This window comes from Pogoniulus pusillus, chromosome 2 (assembly GCF_015220805.1).
Source record: "Pogoniulus pusillus isolate bPogPus1 chromosome 2, bPogPus1.pri, whole genome shotgun sequence".
Classification (NCBI taxonomy): domain Eukaryota; kingdom Metazoa; phylum Chordata; class Aves; order Piciformes; family Lybiidae; genus Pogoniulus; species Pogoniulus pusillus.
The window spans coordinates 36,297,250-36,316,214 of NC_087265.1; the positions used below are offsets into that span (position 1 = coordinate 36,297,250).

Below are 18,965 nucleotides of genomic sequence, written 5' to 3' on the forward strand. Positions count from 1 at the left end.
CTTAAAGATTGACTAATCCCCCTGCCCTGGGCAGGGATACCTCCTGCTAGACAAGGTTGCTCAAAGCCTCATCCAGGCTAGTCTTAAATACTTTCAGGGATGAGGCATCCACAACTTCTGGGCAATGCATTCTAGTGTCTCACCATTCTCATAGTTAATATCCTCTTCCTGATGTCTGACCTAAATCTACCCTGCCCTCGTTTTAAAAGCCATTGGCCCTTGGTTAGATTACCACATACCCTTATAAAAAGTAACTTTACAGCTTGTCTGTAGTCTCCCTTCAGGTACTGTACTGAAGAAATATTCCTCTCCAGCAATGTGCGAACATCCACTCCGTGCCTAATGCTATGAAGTGTAGTGAGATTTAAAGGCCTCTTGGTATAGTACAACATAACAGCTAACAGAGACATCTCCTAACTCTGACGCTAATATTTAACTTTCAATATTCTTAACTAGTTTTTTTTTTCTTCTTGTAACCTTCTGCACCCCAGTGTCTATGTTTGAAATGGATCAGAGATGAGAACCATGCATCACAAAGAGCAAAAGGCTTCATGTATAACATATAACTTTCAAAATCCACTGAGAACCCATGATCCTAGACACTAATTAAGCCTTATGCTTTGATGTTGGTTTAGCTCCAACTATTTTTTAAGAATCCTGTCCTGCATGCCCTTAATTTCTGATTTTTCCATCACAGCACATTCCACACTTTGTTAGTAGCCAGTATAAGATGCTTCAATCAGAAGAGTAGATCACTGACTTGAGCCAGGTCACTCTAATTTGAATAAAGAAAGAATTACTGAACTAATAGCAGAATGAAGCTTCCAATAATAATTAATGAAATCTCAATGGACAGAAGCAGATAGTAAAACCACAATAGTGTATTTTGAATTAGTAGTGGGCTTCCCAGTGAAATGGGACTGCATTAGAGCATTCTGCTGGGACAGTCTGTTTCATTCATTTGTCTTCTGTTTAAAGAAGTCTTCACAGATGCCCATCTTGTACTCTGGACAACCATCCCACAATTAACAGTTGTACTACTTTGTCTTTGCTGAGCTTTAGGAAGACAATGTAATTTAATGCAGATAAAAACACATTGATAATGAAGAACAGATTACTTAAGTCTTAGTTAATTACTATTTTCAGTCCAGTTCACTATCAATTAATTGTATTATTGTGCAGCTAACACATGTCTGCTCCCAACTGGCTAAATATTTCTGCAATTATATTCCTACTGAAACCCACAGCAAATTCCTGTTGTTCCAATAAGCTTTAATGAAGCTTCCCTTAAACTCAGGAGACAGGGTCAGTCATCTGTAATTTGTGTTGCTTTGCTAGGGTTTATGACTTCAAATGAAGTAAAGTTACCTATACTACATGTAGTTTGTCCTGTGCTTTCAGCTGTGCTACTGCCAAGTAGGAGTGTGCTAAAACATGGATTTGAAGGAATTTAGCAGCTGAATTAAGAAGTGGAACTTAGGCCATAACTTGGGTGCAATTCCTAGAGAAAAATCCTCACACCATAGACAATGTTTTTAGTATAGGGACTCTATGATGTTTGGAAAATGACAAAAAGCATGCTGGTTATCAAATGCATACTACTAAAGCAGACAAGGTAACAAACTCAAATATGCCAGAGTCAAACACTGCAATTAAAACTTCCATTTTAAAGAACAATTGAAAAAACAGCATTTTACAGTAAGACTAACATGCTTTAATGGTTATCTAGAGCCCAGAGCTTACCACAACTAAATAAACCTCATAAAACTCAAGACTGCTTAGAAGAATGTATCTGATCATACTTTCGGTTTTCATGTGTCACTCTTTTCAGTGTTTAAATGCCTAAAGACAAGAAGTGTCTTCTATGCAAGTGCAGATCTATGTATGAAAGTTTCTAAGGAGCATCTGCATGCTTAGGAGTTGTTCCCTTCACAATATTCACCTGCATTTATTTTAAATTGCTCACCTCTTCCACAAGCATTTCAAGGCATTGGAACTGTTTCCTCAAAACGTATGCATCTTTAAAGGACTAATACAAAGACACCAACATTCTAACACTATTGGCTGAAAAACTCACTCTTCATCACATACACAGTGTTCCAGAATTTTCTAAGGTCTGCCCCTTGAGGTGCACATGACCTTGGAAGAGAGTCAAAGCTCATTTTTTGATGCAACCTTCTCCAGTAACTAGTACATGACCTAAAGCATCTACTCCATTACTTTTATTACACTCAAAGTTTATTCACTATGCCACTGCCCTCTGTCTCACTATTAAAACCAGTGAGAGACATCACTACAGTTATGTCCCATTACCCAGAAACTATTGATTTAAGGAGTATCAGTATTCTCTGACCACTCTGTGCTAAGACACACAATACATTTAAATGACTGAAGTGGTTGATTCAGAGATGTGGCCATGTTAAAGTCAAGGTACCCAGACCTTTCTGTAACAAAAAAAATAAATTTCCAGAAGACAGTTCTGGGAATGTTTCCTGCGTTGGGTTTACATACTGGAGACAGAGTCCAGTTTGTTCTCCAGCAAGTTCAGAGTGCTGTTCTCCTCTATCACAGAATGGCATTGTTTGGAAGGGACCTTAGAGATCATCTACTGCAACCTCCCCGCCATGGGCAGGGACACCTCTCCACTAGACTCAGGGCTTCATCCAACCTTGTCTTGAACATCCCCAGGGAGGAACCACCCAGAACCTGCCTGAGCAACCTATTCCAGAGTCTCACCACCCTCATACTGAAGAACTTCTTCCTCAGATTCAATCAAAACTTACTCTTCCTCATCTTAAAACCATTTATCCTTGTCCTATTGCTAGATACCCTTATGAAAAGTCCATCTCCAGCCTTCCTGTAGGATCCCTTCAGGAATTGGAAGGCTGCAACAACTCATTTATATTATTTTTTAATCTTCTTTCACTTCTGCATTACTAAACCTAGCAGACTTTCCTTCTTTTAGGTGTTACTGTGTAACATTTTGTTGTCAGCAAAACACTTCATATTTACAAATTTTCCTAAGTTACTGAAAAGCAAATCCTTTTAATCCTTTTAGGTAAATAAAATTTTGTTAAATAATTCTTTCTGTTCATTTCAAATTCTCTCTTGAATAATTATAAAATAGTACATGTAACAAAATCTAGGGAATTTTTCCTCTTAGTACTCCTTAAAAGGATTTTTTTCCCCAAGATGCTAAAAAATACCCCATATCAGTTTTCCTATTCCTAACTAGATTCTGAACATTTTTCCTTTCTCTTGGCATTAAGCTTCTGGCTTTGCAATTAGCACAGATCAAATAGATCTCAGGATGTCACCAAAATGTGTAACGCTACTACGATGCATGTTTAAATTTAGGCACACAAGTAATCTGATTGAAGTTAGTCTTTGCAAGTCAGGCAGGTCAACCAAATGAAGGCCTTAATAAGCCTTCTATGTTCAGGTTCTCAAGTGCTTTCATGGCCATTTCTCTAACATGTTTTATCATCTGCATCCGATTAAAAATCCCACACAGGTAGCCCTCAGTATGCTGTATGGACATTCTCAAGAGTACTGCAGTAAGACTCAGCGTAGACCAGTTGTTCATGTTACACCTCTCTTCCTAAAAATACAGGACATTTCTTAGTAGTGCAATAAAGAGAACTTGAATTCTGGCATACTGCTGAATTATTGGTAAACATGCAATTAACTTGTTTATCATACTGCTAGATATGAGGTATCACAGTGCTGAAACTTGAATTCACTACTCCAGCAAAACTACTGATATGGTATAACTTTTAGGCAAGTACTGAATGATTCTTCAAACACTTCTGAATTATTAATCAGGCCTACAGCCACTTGCAAAACTGGAGTCTGAGAATGCAGGCCTTTATTTATTTAAAATAAAAGGCAGTACTAGTTTATCCTGCATTTGTTGAATTTCTAAAGGCATTGGGATAATTTATTAATATCTCAAAATTATTTTTTAATAAATCATCCCACATATGATCAACATTTGTAATACTTGTAATGAATTTCAGGTGTAGAATATAAAAAGTACTTTTTGTTTAAATATCTCAGAAAAAGAATCATTACAGTTCATGCCCTAAGAACATAACATGAAGTATCCTAATTATCAAATTACTTCTATGCAAAAAACCCAAACAAACAAAACTTTAAAAATACAATATAAGAGCAATTGATTTGAGTTTTTGCTTTTCTAATGTCAGACCAGAATAATGCATTGAATGGATTAATAACCTGATACAGAAAAACACTTCCTATTCAATGACTCCACAGAACACAACACTCTGGATTATTAAAATGTGCCAGGTAGACTACCTGTAATTTAAAAAAATAATCTTGCTGAATGAAAAAATACACACTTTGACACAAAGACCAGATGACTTACAATTATACTTTAATTCAAACTAACTCATCTAAATGAAAGTCCCACTATAAACACACAAATTAGGCTCACTACACTAGCTAGGCAAAGTGGTATGTTAGATACATTACCTTTTCAACTTTATTTTTTTTTAGATTACAGTAGCTGAGATAAAACAACACATTTCAGGTTTGACAGAGGCAGGGGAGAGGTTGATAACATAGTAAGTGACTCAATACTTTCATTCTGACTGCAGTTCAATGAGCCTATACTATCTGAATAGTTTTTACAATGAAAGAAACTTAAACACATTTATTTATTTACAGCTCATTAGTTTATAAATTATTCCTCTTCCTTCAGGACACATCAGAAGGCATACTTGTAGTTCATCTCTGAACAGGGCTGTGCATAATCATATTTGGTCTACTGAATACAGTAACCAGTGTCTTCACCTATAGATACACCATAGCATCCCATATTGTAAAAATATATGAAATGCTGTCAAAACAATCTCATAGAAACATCTGCATAAAGAAAAACACAACTACTCTTTTGTATTACAAAATATTGTAGTATACATTTATAGGATTTCTCAACTTTGTAAAGAAGTCAGGAAAAAGCAGCATTCATAAATATCTGGAATACAGCCCCTAAATCAAAACACTAACTTAAAAAGAACCGACACAAATTTTAGAAGACTGCAAAGTGCTTTGAAAACATTAAAAACACAACTACTACCTCCAATTTTTTGCTACCAGTTTTATCACATCCCATCTTGAAGGGCAGACCACGCTAAATTTATAACAGATTAGCAGAATTTTGCAGATATTTATCAGATATTGATCACATTCCACTCAGTTGCTTTAAATCCCCCATAGCTTCTCTACATGGCCTAGAAAAAAAATTAAAATACAGTTGTTCTTCCACCCCCCACCTGTACATTGCTTTATTTACAATGCCTTGATAATGATAAAGACATAGTGGTACTGTTACGCCAAGCTAACCCATATCAATCCCAGCTGTTCTACTCAAAGTACGAGTCCCCAAAGTTATATTAACTTACACAATTATATACAATTTTCAGAACTATCATAGAATGACAAGAAACTTACCGACTTTATAAAGTACAGGGAAAAAAAAACCCGAAAAACAAAACAAAACAAAACGAATTACATTTTGGAAGAAACCCAAAAGTTTAAAAAGAAAAAAAAAATATTTTTTTTACCATACCTCCTCTATTTTTTTTTTTCCAGAAAACTGATCTTAACAGGTTATAAATTTCTTCAGCTACATGCCTCTGTAGTTTATTTTTATTTAAAATAAAAAGTCAAATAAATTTAAAAAAAAAATTGCTTTTAGCAATTTGGCTCCCTCCCCCAAATTGACACTTTATAAAAACCTTCTGTACTTTTTTCCCCCTCCCTTTATCCCTCTTTACTACCTCCAAGATGGTAGGAAAGTTGTTGTTTTGGAGGGCAGAGGATCCGCTCTCTGATGTTATGTCCTCTCAGTGCCTGTAGTGGTGCTATAGGAGGCTGCTGGCTCTCCTCTTGAGCAGCCCCAGCAGCCCTGCCTTCTTTGCTGGAGAATATATTCAGGGATTCCCCTTAATAATCACCTACCCTCTGAGCACTTTGTAGTTTTAAAATAATAAAGAGCCCCCAAAGCTTCTTCCCCACAAAAAGCAGGATCTTCTCAGAGCCAGGGGGGCAGCAGCTCCTCAGCACAGAGCCCGAGTCCATTCCCAGTCCCTCTGCTGGGGAGGAAACTCTGATCTGTCAGCCCAACAGAGGGAAAGGGGGGAGAGGAGAGAGAGGAGAAAAAAAAAGCAGCTGGAAAGGTAAGCCAGGCCCGGCCTGTATCCCCGGGCTCGCATAGCGCGGCAGGCGGTGCGAAGGGTGCAGGGCGGGCGGGGAGGCGGGCTACGCGAGGCCGGGGATCGGCCTGGGCCGTGTAGGCCTCAGCAGGGGGTGAGGGGGTCCGGGGGGAGCTTTGAGGCTTTCGGGCGCCGAGAGAAGCGCCAAAGGGGGGTGAGACGATCGCCGGGGCCCAACGGGAGGGTCAGAGTGCGGCACCTCGGCGTCTTTCCCGGGAAGTGAAAGGCGGCAGGGGAGAACGGGGTCGGGGGGGCGCTAGGCCTCAGAGCGGCGCGGCCGGCAGCTCCGCTCCCCGCCCCGCTGGGCCCCCCGCGCCGGGCCCCGGGCCCAAAGCGGGCCGAGCCCCGCCGCCGGCGGAGCTTGGCGGCCGGGGGAAGGCGGCGGGGGCGCCTGGGCGCCTCGGCCGGGGCTGCTCCCCACCCCCACCCCCTCGCGCGGGGCGGTGGGGCGAGGGGGACCGCGGGACGGGGTGGGGGCTGGGGGCGGCATTAATGTGCCGAAATGACTTTTAATGAGCGGCGGTGGCGGTGCTCGGGGGGGAGAGGTAGGGGGACGGGGCGGGGGGGGCGCGGGCTCCCCCCCCCCACCCCCGGGCCGGGCTTGGGCCGCCGCGGCGGAGGCGGTGCCGGTCCCGCGGGGCGTGCGGGGCCGCGGCGGCCGCGGCCTGGAAAGTTTCGCCGCGTTTTTAGGGTGCTTCTCCATCTCGCTGCCGTCGCCCAGTTTGCCCCCCGCAGTAGCGGGGACGGGGCCGGCGGGCGAGTGCGCCCCAGTACTCGGCCGCGGCCCACCTCGTCCTGTTCCCCGTTTCCCCTCCGCCAGTGTCCCCCTTGACTGGTCCGGTGGCAAGCTGATTCGCCTCACAACTTTTTGGGAGGGCATGGGGGGCGGTTTTGGGGATGTGGAGGAGCCACCAAAGTCCCCCCACCCCCCGCCAAACACACTGGCACATAGGCGTCTCGGTCCGGTCCCCGAGTCTGTGAGGCGGGGGCAGCCTCGGCCTCGCCTTCGTGCCCCACCACGTTCTGGGTCTGACAGCCACCTCAGTCCCTCCGGGGCCCGGCCCGGTATCCCTTAGCTGCCCTTGCTGCCCCACACCAGTTGGCATCAGCAGGAATTGGCATCGGCTCGCTCGCCCCGAAGCCAGGGGTTCACCTCTGTGGTCCCTGCACAGTAGGGGAGCAAGGGCTGTGTTTGGACTTGGGCTCCGGTCTCATGTCATGTATGTGCTGGGGGGAACTCATGAGCCAGAGCCTTGCTGGGGCAAGGGATCCCTGTGAGGTGCCTCTGCTCTCCAGGACGAAAAACGGAAGGATCCTTTTTTTCAGGAAAAAGAACATCTGATAGTTGTGAAGTGAGTCCACTGGAAAACTCAACGTGCTTCACCCTGCACAGGTGAAATAGCTCTGGTTTCCAGTGCAAGAGGTGTCTAGTTTTGGTCAAATGTTCCTTAGTTCAAAATGCTAATAATTTATGTACAGGTAACCTCAAATGAATTTTGGGACTTAAGGTAGCACTTATATTTTGGAGCTTAAAGTAGCCTTATGTTATGCTGTCTGATTAAAATATGTAGATCTATAGCTAGATCTAACTTTGTTACTTAACAGCACACCATGAAAGTTTATTTTAAGACTGTTCTCAATTTTTTAAGGATTGGTAGACTTAAAAAGAAAACTGGCAAATTTAGGGCGATACATCCTTCCCCTGTAGTTGAGTGCCTTCTCCTAGGGCAGTGTTCCTGTACTGGCAGTATTTCACATTAAGGCCCTTCTCACCCAGCTGCTGATGGCTGAACCAGAGTGCTTATGTTTTGTGTGAAGCTGTCACTTACAACCTGGTGACATTTTTTGCAGCCATCCTCAGCCTTTTGAGTGATTTGTTTGTAATACGTGTGTACATCAGGGAAATTTTATTAATTGCAAATCCACAGGAAGCAGTCTGGAATTTACTTAATAGAAGTTACTTTGATGTTTCAGTATTTTTCTGACGAATGAATGAATCGGTATGTAGAACCTAGTCCTGCAGAGTTGCATGTACTGTGTTCTCACACTATGCTAAGTCCTTGGAAGGTACACGTTTATTATAATACTATGTTAAAACTTCAGTAGCTTGCAACTGCTAAAAGGCTACTCTGTGAGCTTTATTTATTGAGTATTCCTGCTGAAGCAAGAATGATAGTCCTGTATTGTGTGAAAACAGACTTAGTTGTTTTTGCAGTATTGGGACTAAAAATAAGACTCTATTGTTTAACCTCATATGCAAGTATAGGTTATCTGTTAATTTGAATAAATAAAAGACTTGAACTTACAGTCTTTCTAAGTTCAAAAAGTGCATAAAGCACAGATGTGAGCTATGCCATGGTATATTTAGTCTCTGCTTTCTCTGAAATTGGGGGTTTGATGTTTTGAGATGTTTTGCAGTGCATGTCTGTGATGTTACAGTGGCCTAAATGTTCCACTTTGCTGCATCTGTAGGCTACCTTTCTACACCTCCACTTGCCTTGGCAAAACTTGGGTCTATTTGTAGTCATGTTGAAATAAGTGTGCTTCTGTGCAAGCATGAGAATCTGCCTGTGACTATGCTGTTACAGGATTAGGGCCTGAGACCTTCTGCTCAAATAGAGAAATCTTTGTTCAAAAGCCTTCCAAAGATGCAGAGCCCATCTTGAACCTTAGTTCAGTAATAGTCAAGTTTAGGAAGTTCTTGTATTGAGATCTTTAGGAATGTGCTCTTAGTGACAGTTATGAATCTTCCTACTTCTTTTCACTTCTTTTCACTTCAGAAATCCTTGGAAGTTTCTAAAATTCCTAGAACCTGAAATGTTTGCTGTTTTCTAGGCTTGGACTGTCTTTCACATGTTTTCTTTCAGGTGCTGTTTGTCAGATCACAGGCTCAGCTGAAATTAAAATTCCTGCTTAAGTTAATTTTGTGTAGGAAAACAAAAGGAGTAACCCATTCAGTTTTGAAACAAAAAAAGTGTTATTTTCCTCCCTCTACTTTTTCCTGTTGATCAAAACTCATTGCAGTTCATTTAAGTTCTCTAGCCATTATTGTTATTTGGAATAATACTTACATTTAATTCTGTGTTTATTGCATTATGTGTTGAAGCATAATCTATATTACCAGTGTTGCCCAAAATACATTGCTGCTTTTCTGTTACTGTATTCTTTTGCTGTATAAAGGTAGTTTGTGTTGCATCCACACTCAATATAAACTACCTTTCTAGAAAGGCAGAATGAGGACAATGTTGCTGCTTCTGTCTTCCTGGGTATATTTTAACATATGATAAAAAGTATGAAACATATGAAAATGTGATTCCAGGTAGTTACAAAAAATGGCTAGTAAGATTGTAACATGTTAAGTGCCTTGATCTATCAGCATACTTACATGTGTGTGCAGTGCCAACTGTAGTACTTGATTCTGGTTGCTTCCAGTGTTTTCTGTCTTGGTTTGGATATGTTTACTAGCAAAAGACTCTTACTTGCAGAATTGCAGCCGTCTTGATTTATCTTTATTGATGATTTGGACCAGGGGATTGAGTCCAGCATCAGTAAGTTTGCAGATGACACCAAGCTAGGAGCAGGTGTCAATCTGTTGGAGGGTAGGAGAGCCCTGCAGAGGGACCTGGACAGGCTGGATGGGTGGGCAGAGGCCAATGGGATGAGATTTAACAAGGCCACATGTTCTACACTTTGGCCACAACAACCCCAAGCAGCACTACAGGCTGGGGACAGAGTGGCTGGAGAGCAGCCAGGCAAAAAGGGACCTGGGGGTGCTGATAGATAGTAGGCTGAAGGTGAGCCAGCAGTGTGCCCAGTCGGCCAAGAGAGCCAATGGCATCCTGGCCTGCATCAGGAACAGTGTGGCCAGTAGGACAAGGGAGGTTATTCTGTCCCTGTACTCAGCACTGATCGAGCCACACCTTGAGTCCTGTGTCCAATTCTGGGCTCCTCAATTCAGAGAGATGCTGAGATATTGAAATGTATTTAGAGAAGGGCAACAAAGCTGGTGAGGGGCCTGGAACACAAACCCTATGAGGAGAGGCTGAGGGAGCTGGGGTTGTTTAACCTGGAGAAGAGGCTCAGGGGTGACCTCATTGCTGTCTACAACTACCTGGCTGTAGCCAGGTGGGGGTTGGTCTCTTCTCCCGGGCAACCAGCAACAGAACAAGTGGATACAGTCTCAAGTTGTGCTGGGGGAGGTATAAGCTTGATATTAGGATGAAGTTCTTCCCAGAGAGAGTGATTTGCCATTGGAATGGGCTGCCCAGGGAGGTGGTGGAGTCGCTGTCCCTGGAGGTGTTTAAGAAAAGGCTGGATGGGGCCCTTAGTGCCATGGTCTAGTTGATTGGATAGGGCTGGGTGCTAGTTTGTACTGTATGATCTTGGAGGTGTCTTCCAACCTGATTGATTCTGTGATTTGGTCGATGAACGCAGTAGAGAATTGAGCTGTTAAATGACCAGAATTAAGCCAAAGTTACGGTTAGATCACAGAACAGGGATGGAAGTTACAACTTTGTGGTGTTCAATTCAACCACAATTAGATGTGGTGCACCTTCTGATAGAACAGAGCACTTCACAAAGAGGTAATAGTTGCTTCCCATTTCTTAGTATGAAACAGAAAAAAGGCACATTTTTGTTTTCTCTTTGATAGTACTGTTTACTAGTTGTGACTGAAAGGTTTTACTGAGAGATAGCTTTAAAAATGTGTCTTTTGTAGTGATTTTTCTGATCTCTCTGGATATGTGAAATTCCATGTTGCTCAAACATTTTAAAATACATGTATTTGCTGGTGGTCTCAGTAAATGGGTCAGACGTGGCAATGTAGGGAATTGTTCGTTCTTGGTACAGCTGAGGAATCAGCAAAACTACTGTTTGTGGGTTTTAAGAGATCTGTGTTCTGCTTATGACCTCAAGCTGATGGTTTTGAAAGCATATGTAGATGAGTGTACCTTGTCTGTGAGATGTCCTGAACACACCAATTTAACATGAGATCTGCTCTAGTATTAGCAAGTGCAAAACAACAAAGTTAAGACCTCTTTAATCGTAGCTTTTGTTTGTATTCAATGTGTGAAGCTCTGAGCTCAGTCCTCTTAATTATACATCTTTTAACCACTGATGCGTAATTGCCTTGCAGTTTATAATGCATTTGGGGATTCCATTGCCTAAAATGGTCTTACCTATGTTGAATGTCAAGTTCTGAGCATATAGTTAAGAATGTATCCAACTCACATGATTTAAAATAAAACTAATATTTTCAGCACGGTATTTTCACAAAAAATACAAGTTGATTTTTGAGACTGTAATGGTTTGGGCTTTCTCATAGTGGCTAGGCTATTAACTTCTCTGTAGACTACAGATAATGTCAGGTGCCAAACTTCTGCATGACATGGCATGATTACTCAGTGTTATCTAGCAGAGACTACCCCTCCAAGTTTGCTGGTACCTTGCTTCCCAGCCCTCTGAAGAACAGATTAACTGTTTTGAGAGAGGGTATGTGGAGATACTGGAACATATCCAGAGAAGGGCAATGAAGCAGGTGAGGTGCCTGGAACACAAGCCCTATGAGGAGAGGCTGAGGGAGCTTGGGTTGTTTAGCCTGGAGAAGAGGATGCTCAGGGGTGACCTCATTGCTATCTACAACTACCTGAAGGAAGGTTGTAGCCAGGTGGAGGTTGGTCTCTTCTGCCAGGCAACCAGCAACAGAACAAGTCTCAAGTTGTGCCGGGGGAGGTATAGGCTGGATGTTAGGAGGGAGTTCTTGTCAGAGAGAGTGATTTGCCATTGGAATGGGCTGCCCAGGGGGGTGGTGGAGTCACTGTCCCTAGAGGTGTTCAGGAAAAGACTGGATGAGGCACTTAGTGGCCTAGTTGATTGGATAGGGCTGAGTGCTAGGTTAGACTGGATGATCTTGGAGGTTTTTTCCAACCTGATTGATTCTGTGAATGAATAGCGACAGCTTTGCTTTTGCAGAGCTAATGGTCACTTTGAGGGAGCTGTTCACATCTGGTTGCTGGTACTAAAAGCAGTTGGAAGCTAGCTTCTTCCTAACAGCAGGTGCTGATGGTTGTGCAGGTGTGTATCTGCATGTATTGAAGTCTTTCATTTCTCTTTATTACAATCACTTCACAAAACACCTTTTGTTGTTTTATGGACCACTAGTGGCAGCACTCATCAGGACAAATAGGTCAGCTCCAAGTGATGGTGTCATTTTGCTCTGTCGTGTCCCTTATTGGGATGCTAAGTTTGTTGCTTTTCATGTATTCAGATAGGGTTTTCACCAGTTAACTGCTCAGGAATAAAAAAACGGGAGAAAGGCAGAAACTGCAAATGTTATTGGTAACCTCACAAGACATATCCTGCTGGGTCAGATCAGAGGTCAGTCCAACCTAGTGTTCTCTCTTGAGCAGTAGAAGTGCTGCTCTTTGCAACGTGAAAGCCCAGAGAGTTTTTAGTGTTTTTTTCTCTTACTCCTCCACCATCATAAGTTAGCTATGCTAGCAGGTACCTCACTGATGTTCCCACCATTTATGATTTTTTCTGTTGTCTTTTTGAACCTGGTGATAGTATCTGCTTCTATAGTCTCCTATGACATCAGGTTCCAGCATTTCACTATTTGAGCAGTAACAAAGGAAGTGCTTCTTCAATAGGTTTTGAGTCAATCTCTTACTAGTTTCATTAAGTACCCTTAGTACTAACACTGTAATACAGTATATATCCATTCTATATTTACCTGATTCCTTACCATGATTTTTTTAAACCTCACTCCTGTGATGTTTAAAAAATGGCACACGTTTTTGGGTTCTTTTCTGGTCTTTGCCCTGTTATTTCTGACTGTCTCAAAATCTTTTGTTTAGAAGCAGTTGTTTAAGGAAAATCTAGGTTCCTCAAGAAATACTCTCTGATTTCTCATTTATGAGTTATAGCTAAAGCTAGTTTGAGCATGTGCAAGGACAAATTATGTTTCTATGGAACCATTCTATAGCTTCAATGTAGAGTATAAATACAAAACCCAAAACCAGCTTCCAGAAGGTTTTGTATCCTAATATTTTTGCAGTAAAGTACAGCTGCTTAAACATTTTGTTTTTCCAGGGGAAGTCCATGTTTCCGTCATCTCTTTCTGAATCCTCTGGGACAAAAATAATTTCTCCCCCACCCACAATTTAGCTAAGTGTAGTTTCAGTTCTCTTCAGTTAAGTGACATTTGCCTATTCCTTGCTTGCGCTACTCTTTATGTAGCAGCAAAAAGCTCTGTTCAAAATAGTATACTCCATCAGATTAAATCAGAATCAATAGATTTAAAAGTCTTTGCTATTCTTCTATCTGTCTATCCATCTAGCTGTCTGGTATGCTATGATAGTGAGAAGGAAAAAAAAAAAGCTATTTTTAGATTAAGTACAACTTTGCTCTCTGATCTTGGCAGTATCCACATAGTGCCACTGAACTTGGGGAGTCTGTGTAGGAATCTACCAATAAAGATGTAAAGTGCTAGTTTGAGAGAGTTACTGTTGGGTTTATTTTACATAAAAGAATAATATTAGCTTTAGAATTTTTTTTTTCATTGTACTGTAGTTGCACTAATTTATTCCTATCAGGATTTTTTAAATGGTTATATTTGCATGAGCTTCTCGTAGTGTGTATATAGAGAGATCCAAAAACTCATGTTGAAACTCATTGTTTTCCCTGATGATTATTGTTAGTGTTTTGCTTAAATGTACTTGTGCCCAGTGTCTTTCAGAAAAGTGAGAAGTAAAATAGTTTGCCAGCTTTGACATAGTTGAATTAAGTGCAAAAAAGAAGACTTAATTATTAGTAAAAAAAAAAGACTAGGGGCACAAGAATAAATCCAGGATTATAGGGACTGGAAACTGTGGAGCAGTTTCTTAATGGAAGGTCTATAATAGAGACACACCAGGTATGCATTTCTTGTTGTTTACTTTGAAACTGTTCTGAGGAACTCTTTGGTCTGTTGTTTGAAAGCCTTCAGAAATGAAATGATGCTGGGTTGTGGAAAAGAAGAGAAGTTCATGGACTTGTAAAAAACTCTGCAAAACATCATACTAGTAACTTAAAATATGTTTGTAAATAAACCAAACAGAAATAGAGAGCAGCATGTGAGTCACCTCAACTGCTAGATAGAAGTTTTTCATCCTGTGCAGTATATTACCAAATAGAAACTTTGATTAATTGTAGAGAAGCAAACTCTTCAGCAAGAGGCTGAGTTTTTTTGTCCCCCTAAAACAGAGCAAAAGGCTTTCTAGCAGTTTTGTTATGTGTATCAGATGCATTTAAGACTCATTTGATTACTTTTGCTGCTATAATAGTGGAGGAGGATGTCTCAAATATATGGGACCCAAATGTAGATCTTGACTCCTATACTGGGAATGGCACCATGGGATTTATGTTTTTTGTTGTTGCCGGGTAGTCACAGAATCATATTGGAAGGGAGTTTAGAGATGATCTACTCCAATTGCCCCTGCCATGAGCATGGATGCCTCTAAACTAGACTCGGTTGCCCAGGGCCTCATCCAGTCTAGTCTTAAACACCTGCAGAGAGGGGGCATCCACAGCCATTCTGGGCAGGCTATTTCAGAGTATCACCACCCTTGTACTGAAGAACTTATTTCTAAAATCTATCCTAAATCTGACTAGATAGTGAATCATATGTCAGTATCTGCCTTAACAAAGGTATATGAAAGGATTATTTGGTTCCTAGCGTGCTAGAGAAAAGGCAGTTCCCTCTTCCCATTTTGTGGCTTTTGAGGGCACATCCGTCAATGACAATGTTTTTGTTCTTAAGACTGATGTGTTGAAAACCAATGACTGGTTTCAAACATGTAAAATGTGCTCCATACTCTCATGTGCTTCTATTCATTGAGAGAAGTTGGGAAGGGTGATTGGAACTGGTTTAGATGTCCATGCTTGTGTTGTGGTTATCTGGTGTAAACAAAGCACGTGGCCCATGCCTCTGGGGGTGTGTGCTTGCATCTATGCATGGAAAGGGGACTGTGTGTGAAGAGGAAATACAAAATGATCCTTATTATTAATGTCAAATGATGATTAAGGTCATTTGTGCTAGTTACATTTTGTAGTACATCTCTGTTCTGTATGCTACAGCTGTACCTATACAGCTATTTAAAAAATAACCAGTGTGTTTTGAAAAGGTTTAATAGTCTTCTGTCAGTCTGCTTCTACAGATAGATACATGCTAGTGAAAGACCTGGTTTGTGCAGTTTATTGTTAGAGGGAGGTGCAATAGGATGCTTTGTTTTGCCACAGTGACTTAAAGTTTCTTTTCTGAGTCCCCTAATGCTTCAGGATGGCCTTTCTGAGTGAAAGCTGCCTTTTGCGAGCTAAGCTGAGTGTAGCAGAGCAACTTCAGAACATGTGTATTGTTAAATTTATTTGAATTTATACTTTGGGTTGTGTGTTGGGTTTTGGGGGGCGGGTGGGTTAGTTTGCAGTGATGGGGGTTGTGGGTTGGTTTGTTTGCTTGTTTGTTTTTCATTTTTGCAAGGTGATTGCCAAAGACTCTGTGGTGTTGGGAAATAAAAAATTTCCTTATAATTGCATATATTTACACCATAGAGTCTATTTTTGGGGGGACAAAAACCTCAGCCTCTTGCTGAAATGACATTTTGTCCCTCCTGGCATTGATGGAAGTACTACTGCTGGCATTAATGGCTGCATTTACTTAATTTTAAGTACAATAAGGTAGGAAGAGTCCTGAAGAACTATGAGGATTTCAGGAAGGACTGCATATACATGATTGCAAAAGCTATGGACAGCTACAAGATCTGAAGACTGTTTGTCAGTTGTAATAAAGAAAAGGTGGTTTTTTTTATATATAAAAAGGTTTTCTTTCAATGCCTGATGAAATTAAAACTTTGCAGAGCAAAGATAGCCACTGGTGTTTTTGTAAGCAAAAACACTTGAAGTAAAACCTCTGCCATCAGAGGAGTTAATCATCATTCAACTTGATTCCTGAAAGCAAATGATCTAATCTGACACTTAACCTTTTTTCAACTTGTGGCTCCTAATCACTTTCTGGTGGAGGAGTGGAGTTTTGTTTAACAGCTTTAAGTGCAGTGTCAGTAGAATTTTTTCCCCCCCAATGATTTCCTTTCACAATTTCCAAAGATCTGTGACTACTCATTGGAAACTGTTGTGCTAGTGGATTTAGCTTATTAGATGCTATCTGAACCACAAATTTAGTGAGTATCTCTGACCACTTAAGTAGTTATAATATCTATTTTGCTCTGATTGACTTTTTCCATATTTCTCTTAGACAATCTGCTTCATGTTGATTCATCATCATTCCAGGATTGTGGTGTCCTTGGGTCTGGCTCTTGGCACTGATATGGTACAGAAGATTTAAAATCAGGTACTGTTTTGGGTCCCGCTTTCCTGCTAAAGTGAAGCACCTGATCTAGAACTGAGAGCATTAATTTTTTCTCCTCTTACTTGATTTGTCTTTATATTTTGGTTCTTTCAGCTGATGTTCACAAGGAATAGAGTCACGTGATGTATGAAGGCAAACACATACACTTCTCTGAGGTTGACAATAAGCCCTTGTGCTCTTATAGCCCCAAACTGTGTAAGCAGAGGCGACTTAACGGCTACGCCTTCTGTATCAGACACGTTCTAGAGGACAAGACTGCACCCTTCAAGCAATGTGAATATGTGGCCAAGTATAACAGCCAACGCTGCACCAACCCCATCCCCAAATCGGAGGACCGTAGGTGAGTTGTGGTTACCCATCTGCAAAGTGGGAAGTGACTGGGACATAGACATGAGTTTTCTTTGAAGATTCTGTGTGGTTTCAGGATGAGGGAGGAACTGGCCTGTGGATTGAATTCTAGGATGTTCCTTTGAGGTTTTCTTTTTTTAGAGTAGTAGAATTTATTTTCTGTGGAAGTCAAGTGCACAGAATATGGCAGTTTTGGGGAGAGTTCCTTGCTTTTCTCAAATTCACTGTGAACTGTACATCAAACTTGCTACACAATACCTGCTGTTCTATTTAATTTGCTTTGCCAGCTCTACTGTACTTGCTCTTAAAAAGGCCTGCTTGTTTGGACAAAAGCACATTTCCATCTGATTTTTCAGGACAAACAGTTGAAAATGCTACCTTCTGTTGTAGTGTATTACTGGCATAAAATAAAGACTACTTGACAACAGATGGACCAGCTGGGAAATTGCTGTCCACTCCATTTCTTCTTTGCCTTCTCCCCTTCCTCTTGCCCAAATGAGGGTATCCAGATATTAAACGCCTTGCAAGAGCTAGCACTTGCAAGCTGGGAATTCAAAACAGATTTCCTGAATTGCAGTCAATACTGTAACCATAAGAACGTTTTTCCTTGCTCTTCACGACTTTGTGAGCACCAGTCTCACTGATGTTGCATTGGTGAAACAGCAGGCTTTGTCTAATCTTGGCTGCCAGGTATATATGACATATATTTTAGGATTGTTGTTGCGGATTTTGCCTGCACACTGAATTTAATTAATGCCTGTTAACTATCCAAGATTTGTTCTGTTAGAAAAGATTTTTTTAGTCTAAAATACAAAGAGAATATGCCAAAAAAGAATCAAACCACTATTCATTGACCTTTCACATTATTAGCTACCATTCACTAACCTTTTGCATTATTAGCAGTGTTCCCACTGTGCCCTACATTTAACTTCCTTTCCAGCTCACAGCTCTTGCTTGTCTGAAACAACAGTTGGACTGTGCTCTAAATTAACTTGCAGTTCACCTGCCATTTCAGCTGAGGAGACTGATGAAGTGAGAAGAAAAAAAAAAAAAGAGAATGTTTGTCAAAAGCTGTAGGGCAAATGCTCAAATGGCACAAGATGAATAACTATAAGCTGTAATTTGACAGTCAGTGACTGTTTCTTTGCTACTGAACGACTGAGGCTCTTTGGAAATAAGCTTACAGAAATGGTCATAGAAATTGCTAGTGCAAATGGTATGCTGTAATTTCAGATGCAAGAGCTGACTGAGCCAGAGTTGTTGTTTACCAGGGGTCATACTTAAAAACAATAGCAATAATAGTACTTAATGACACATTTTTAGGTCTCATATGTTCCTGTAGAATTTGCTTTTTCTCTTTACACCTTGAATTGAGTTCACACTTTGTTCTTTTTGATTTTTCTCAAGTCGAAGTGAAGTGTGGTCATGACATCTGGTGTATGTTATATTAGAATAATTCAGTTGCATGTCGAGTGTCATATTCAGTACTTGAAGAGGACAGCAGGTGTCTGAAGGAGAAAATAAACTTTTAATTTCAAATGAGAGGATGTGATAGTTTGAAAGAATATTTTAAAAGGCTTCTCAGGGCAGAGTTTAACAATACAATTTAATGAGTACTAGTGATAAGACTGTGCCTGCTCGAAACTTTTGGGGGTTTTGGCAGACAAACCTGTATCTCTTAGGAGACTTTTTTTCACACTGTGTTCAATAGAAAGATGTTTGCTATGTTTGAGTTCTTCACTTGTAGCTTTTAATTTTCTCTGTACAAAATCACTGTCAGATGGTCATTTTGTCACAGTTTTAGACATGTAATTGTATATGATCAGAAGCAGGCTGTATCATGCTCTGACAGATATCTTCTTAATATGGTTTTAAGGATTATAAAAACTAAAATGTCTTAGCTGGGTACATGCATTGTATGCCAAAGGCTTTGTAGTTTGCCTACAGATGATTTAAAAAAAGTTAGCACTTGACCC

The 18,965-nt window shown here is 40.9% G+C and overlaps 1 protein-coding gene and 1 long non-coding RNA gene across 3 annotated transcripts in view; one reads left to right on the forward strand and one right to left on the reverse strand.

Moving 5' to 3' along the window:
- Positions 1-4,484: 4,484 nt before the first annotated feature.
- LOC135184955 (uncharacterized) lies at positions 4,485-5,981 on the reverse strand. Its single transcript, XR_010306278.1, has 2 exons — positions 5,808-5,981; positions 4,485-5,258 (listed from the first exon to the last, which is right to left on the reverse strand). It is a non-coding gene; the product is annotated as an uncharacterized LOC135184955 (long non-coding RNA).
- Positions 5,939-18,965, forward strand: part of INO80D (INO80 complex subunit D) — a 42,491-nt gene continuing 29,464 nt past the window's right edge. The window contains exons 1-3 of one of the 2 annotated variants that reach the window (XM_064161071.1): positions 5,939-6,206; positions 16,528-16,623; positions 16,735-16,981. In XM_064161071.1, coding sequence (XP_064017141.1) covers positions 16,764-16,981 — 218 coding nt within the window. In that variant the 5' untranslated portion in view covers positions 5,939-6,206; positions 16,528-16,623; positions 16,735-16,763. Of the gene's footprint in view, positions 6,207-6,936; positions 7,636-16,527; positions 16,624-16,734; positions 16,982-18,965 lie in introns of those variants that run through there. The other variant, XM_064161076.1, reaches the window with a different exon arrangement.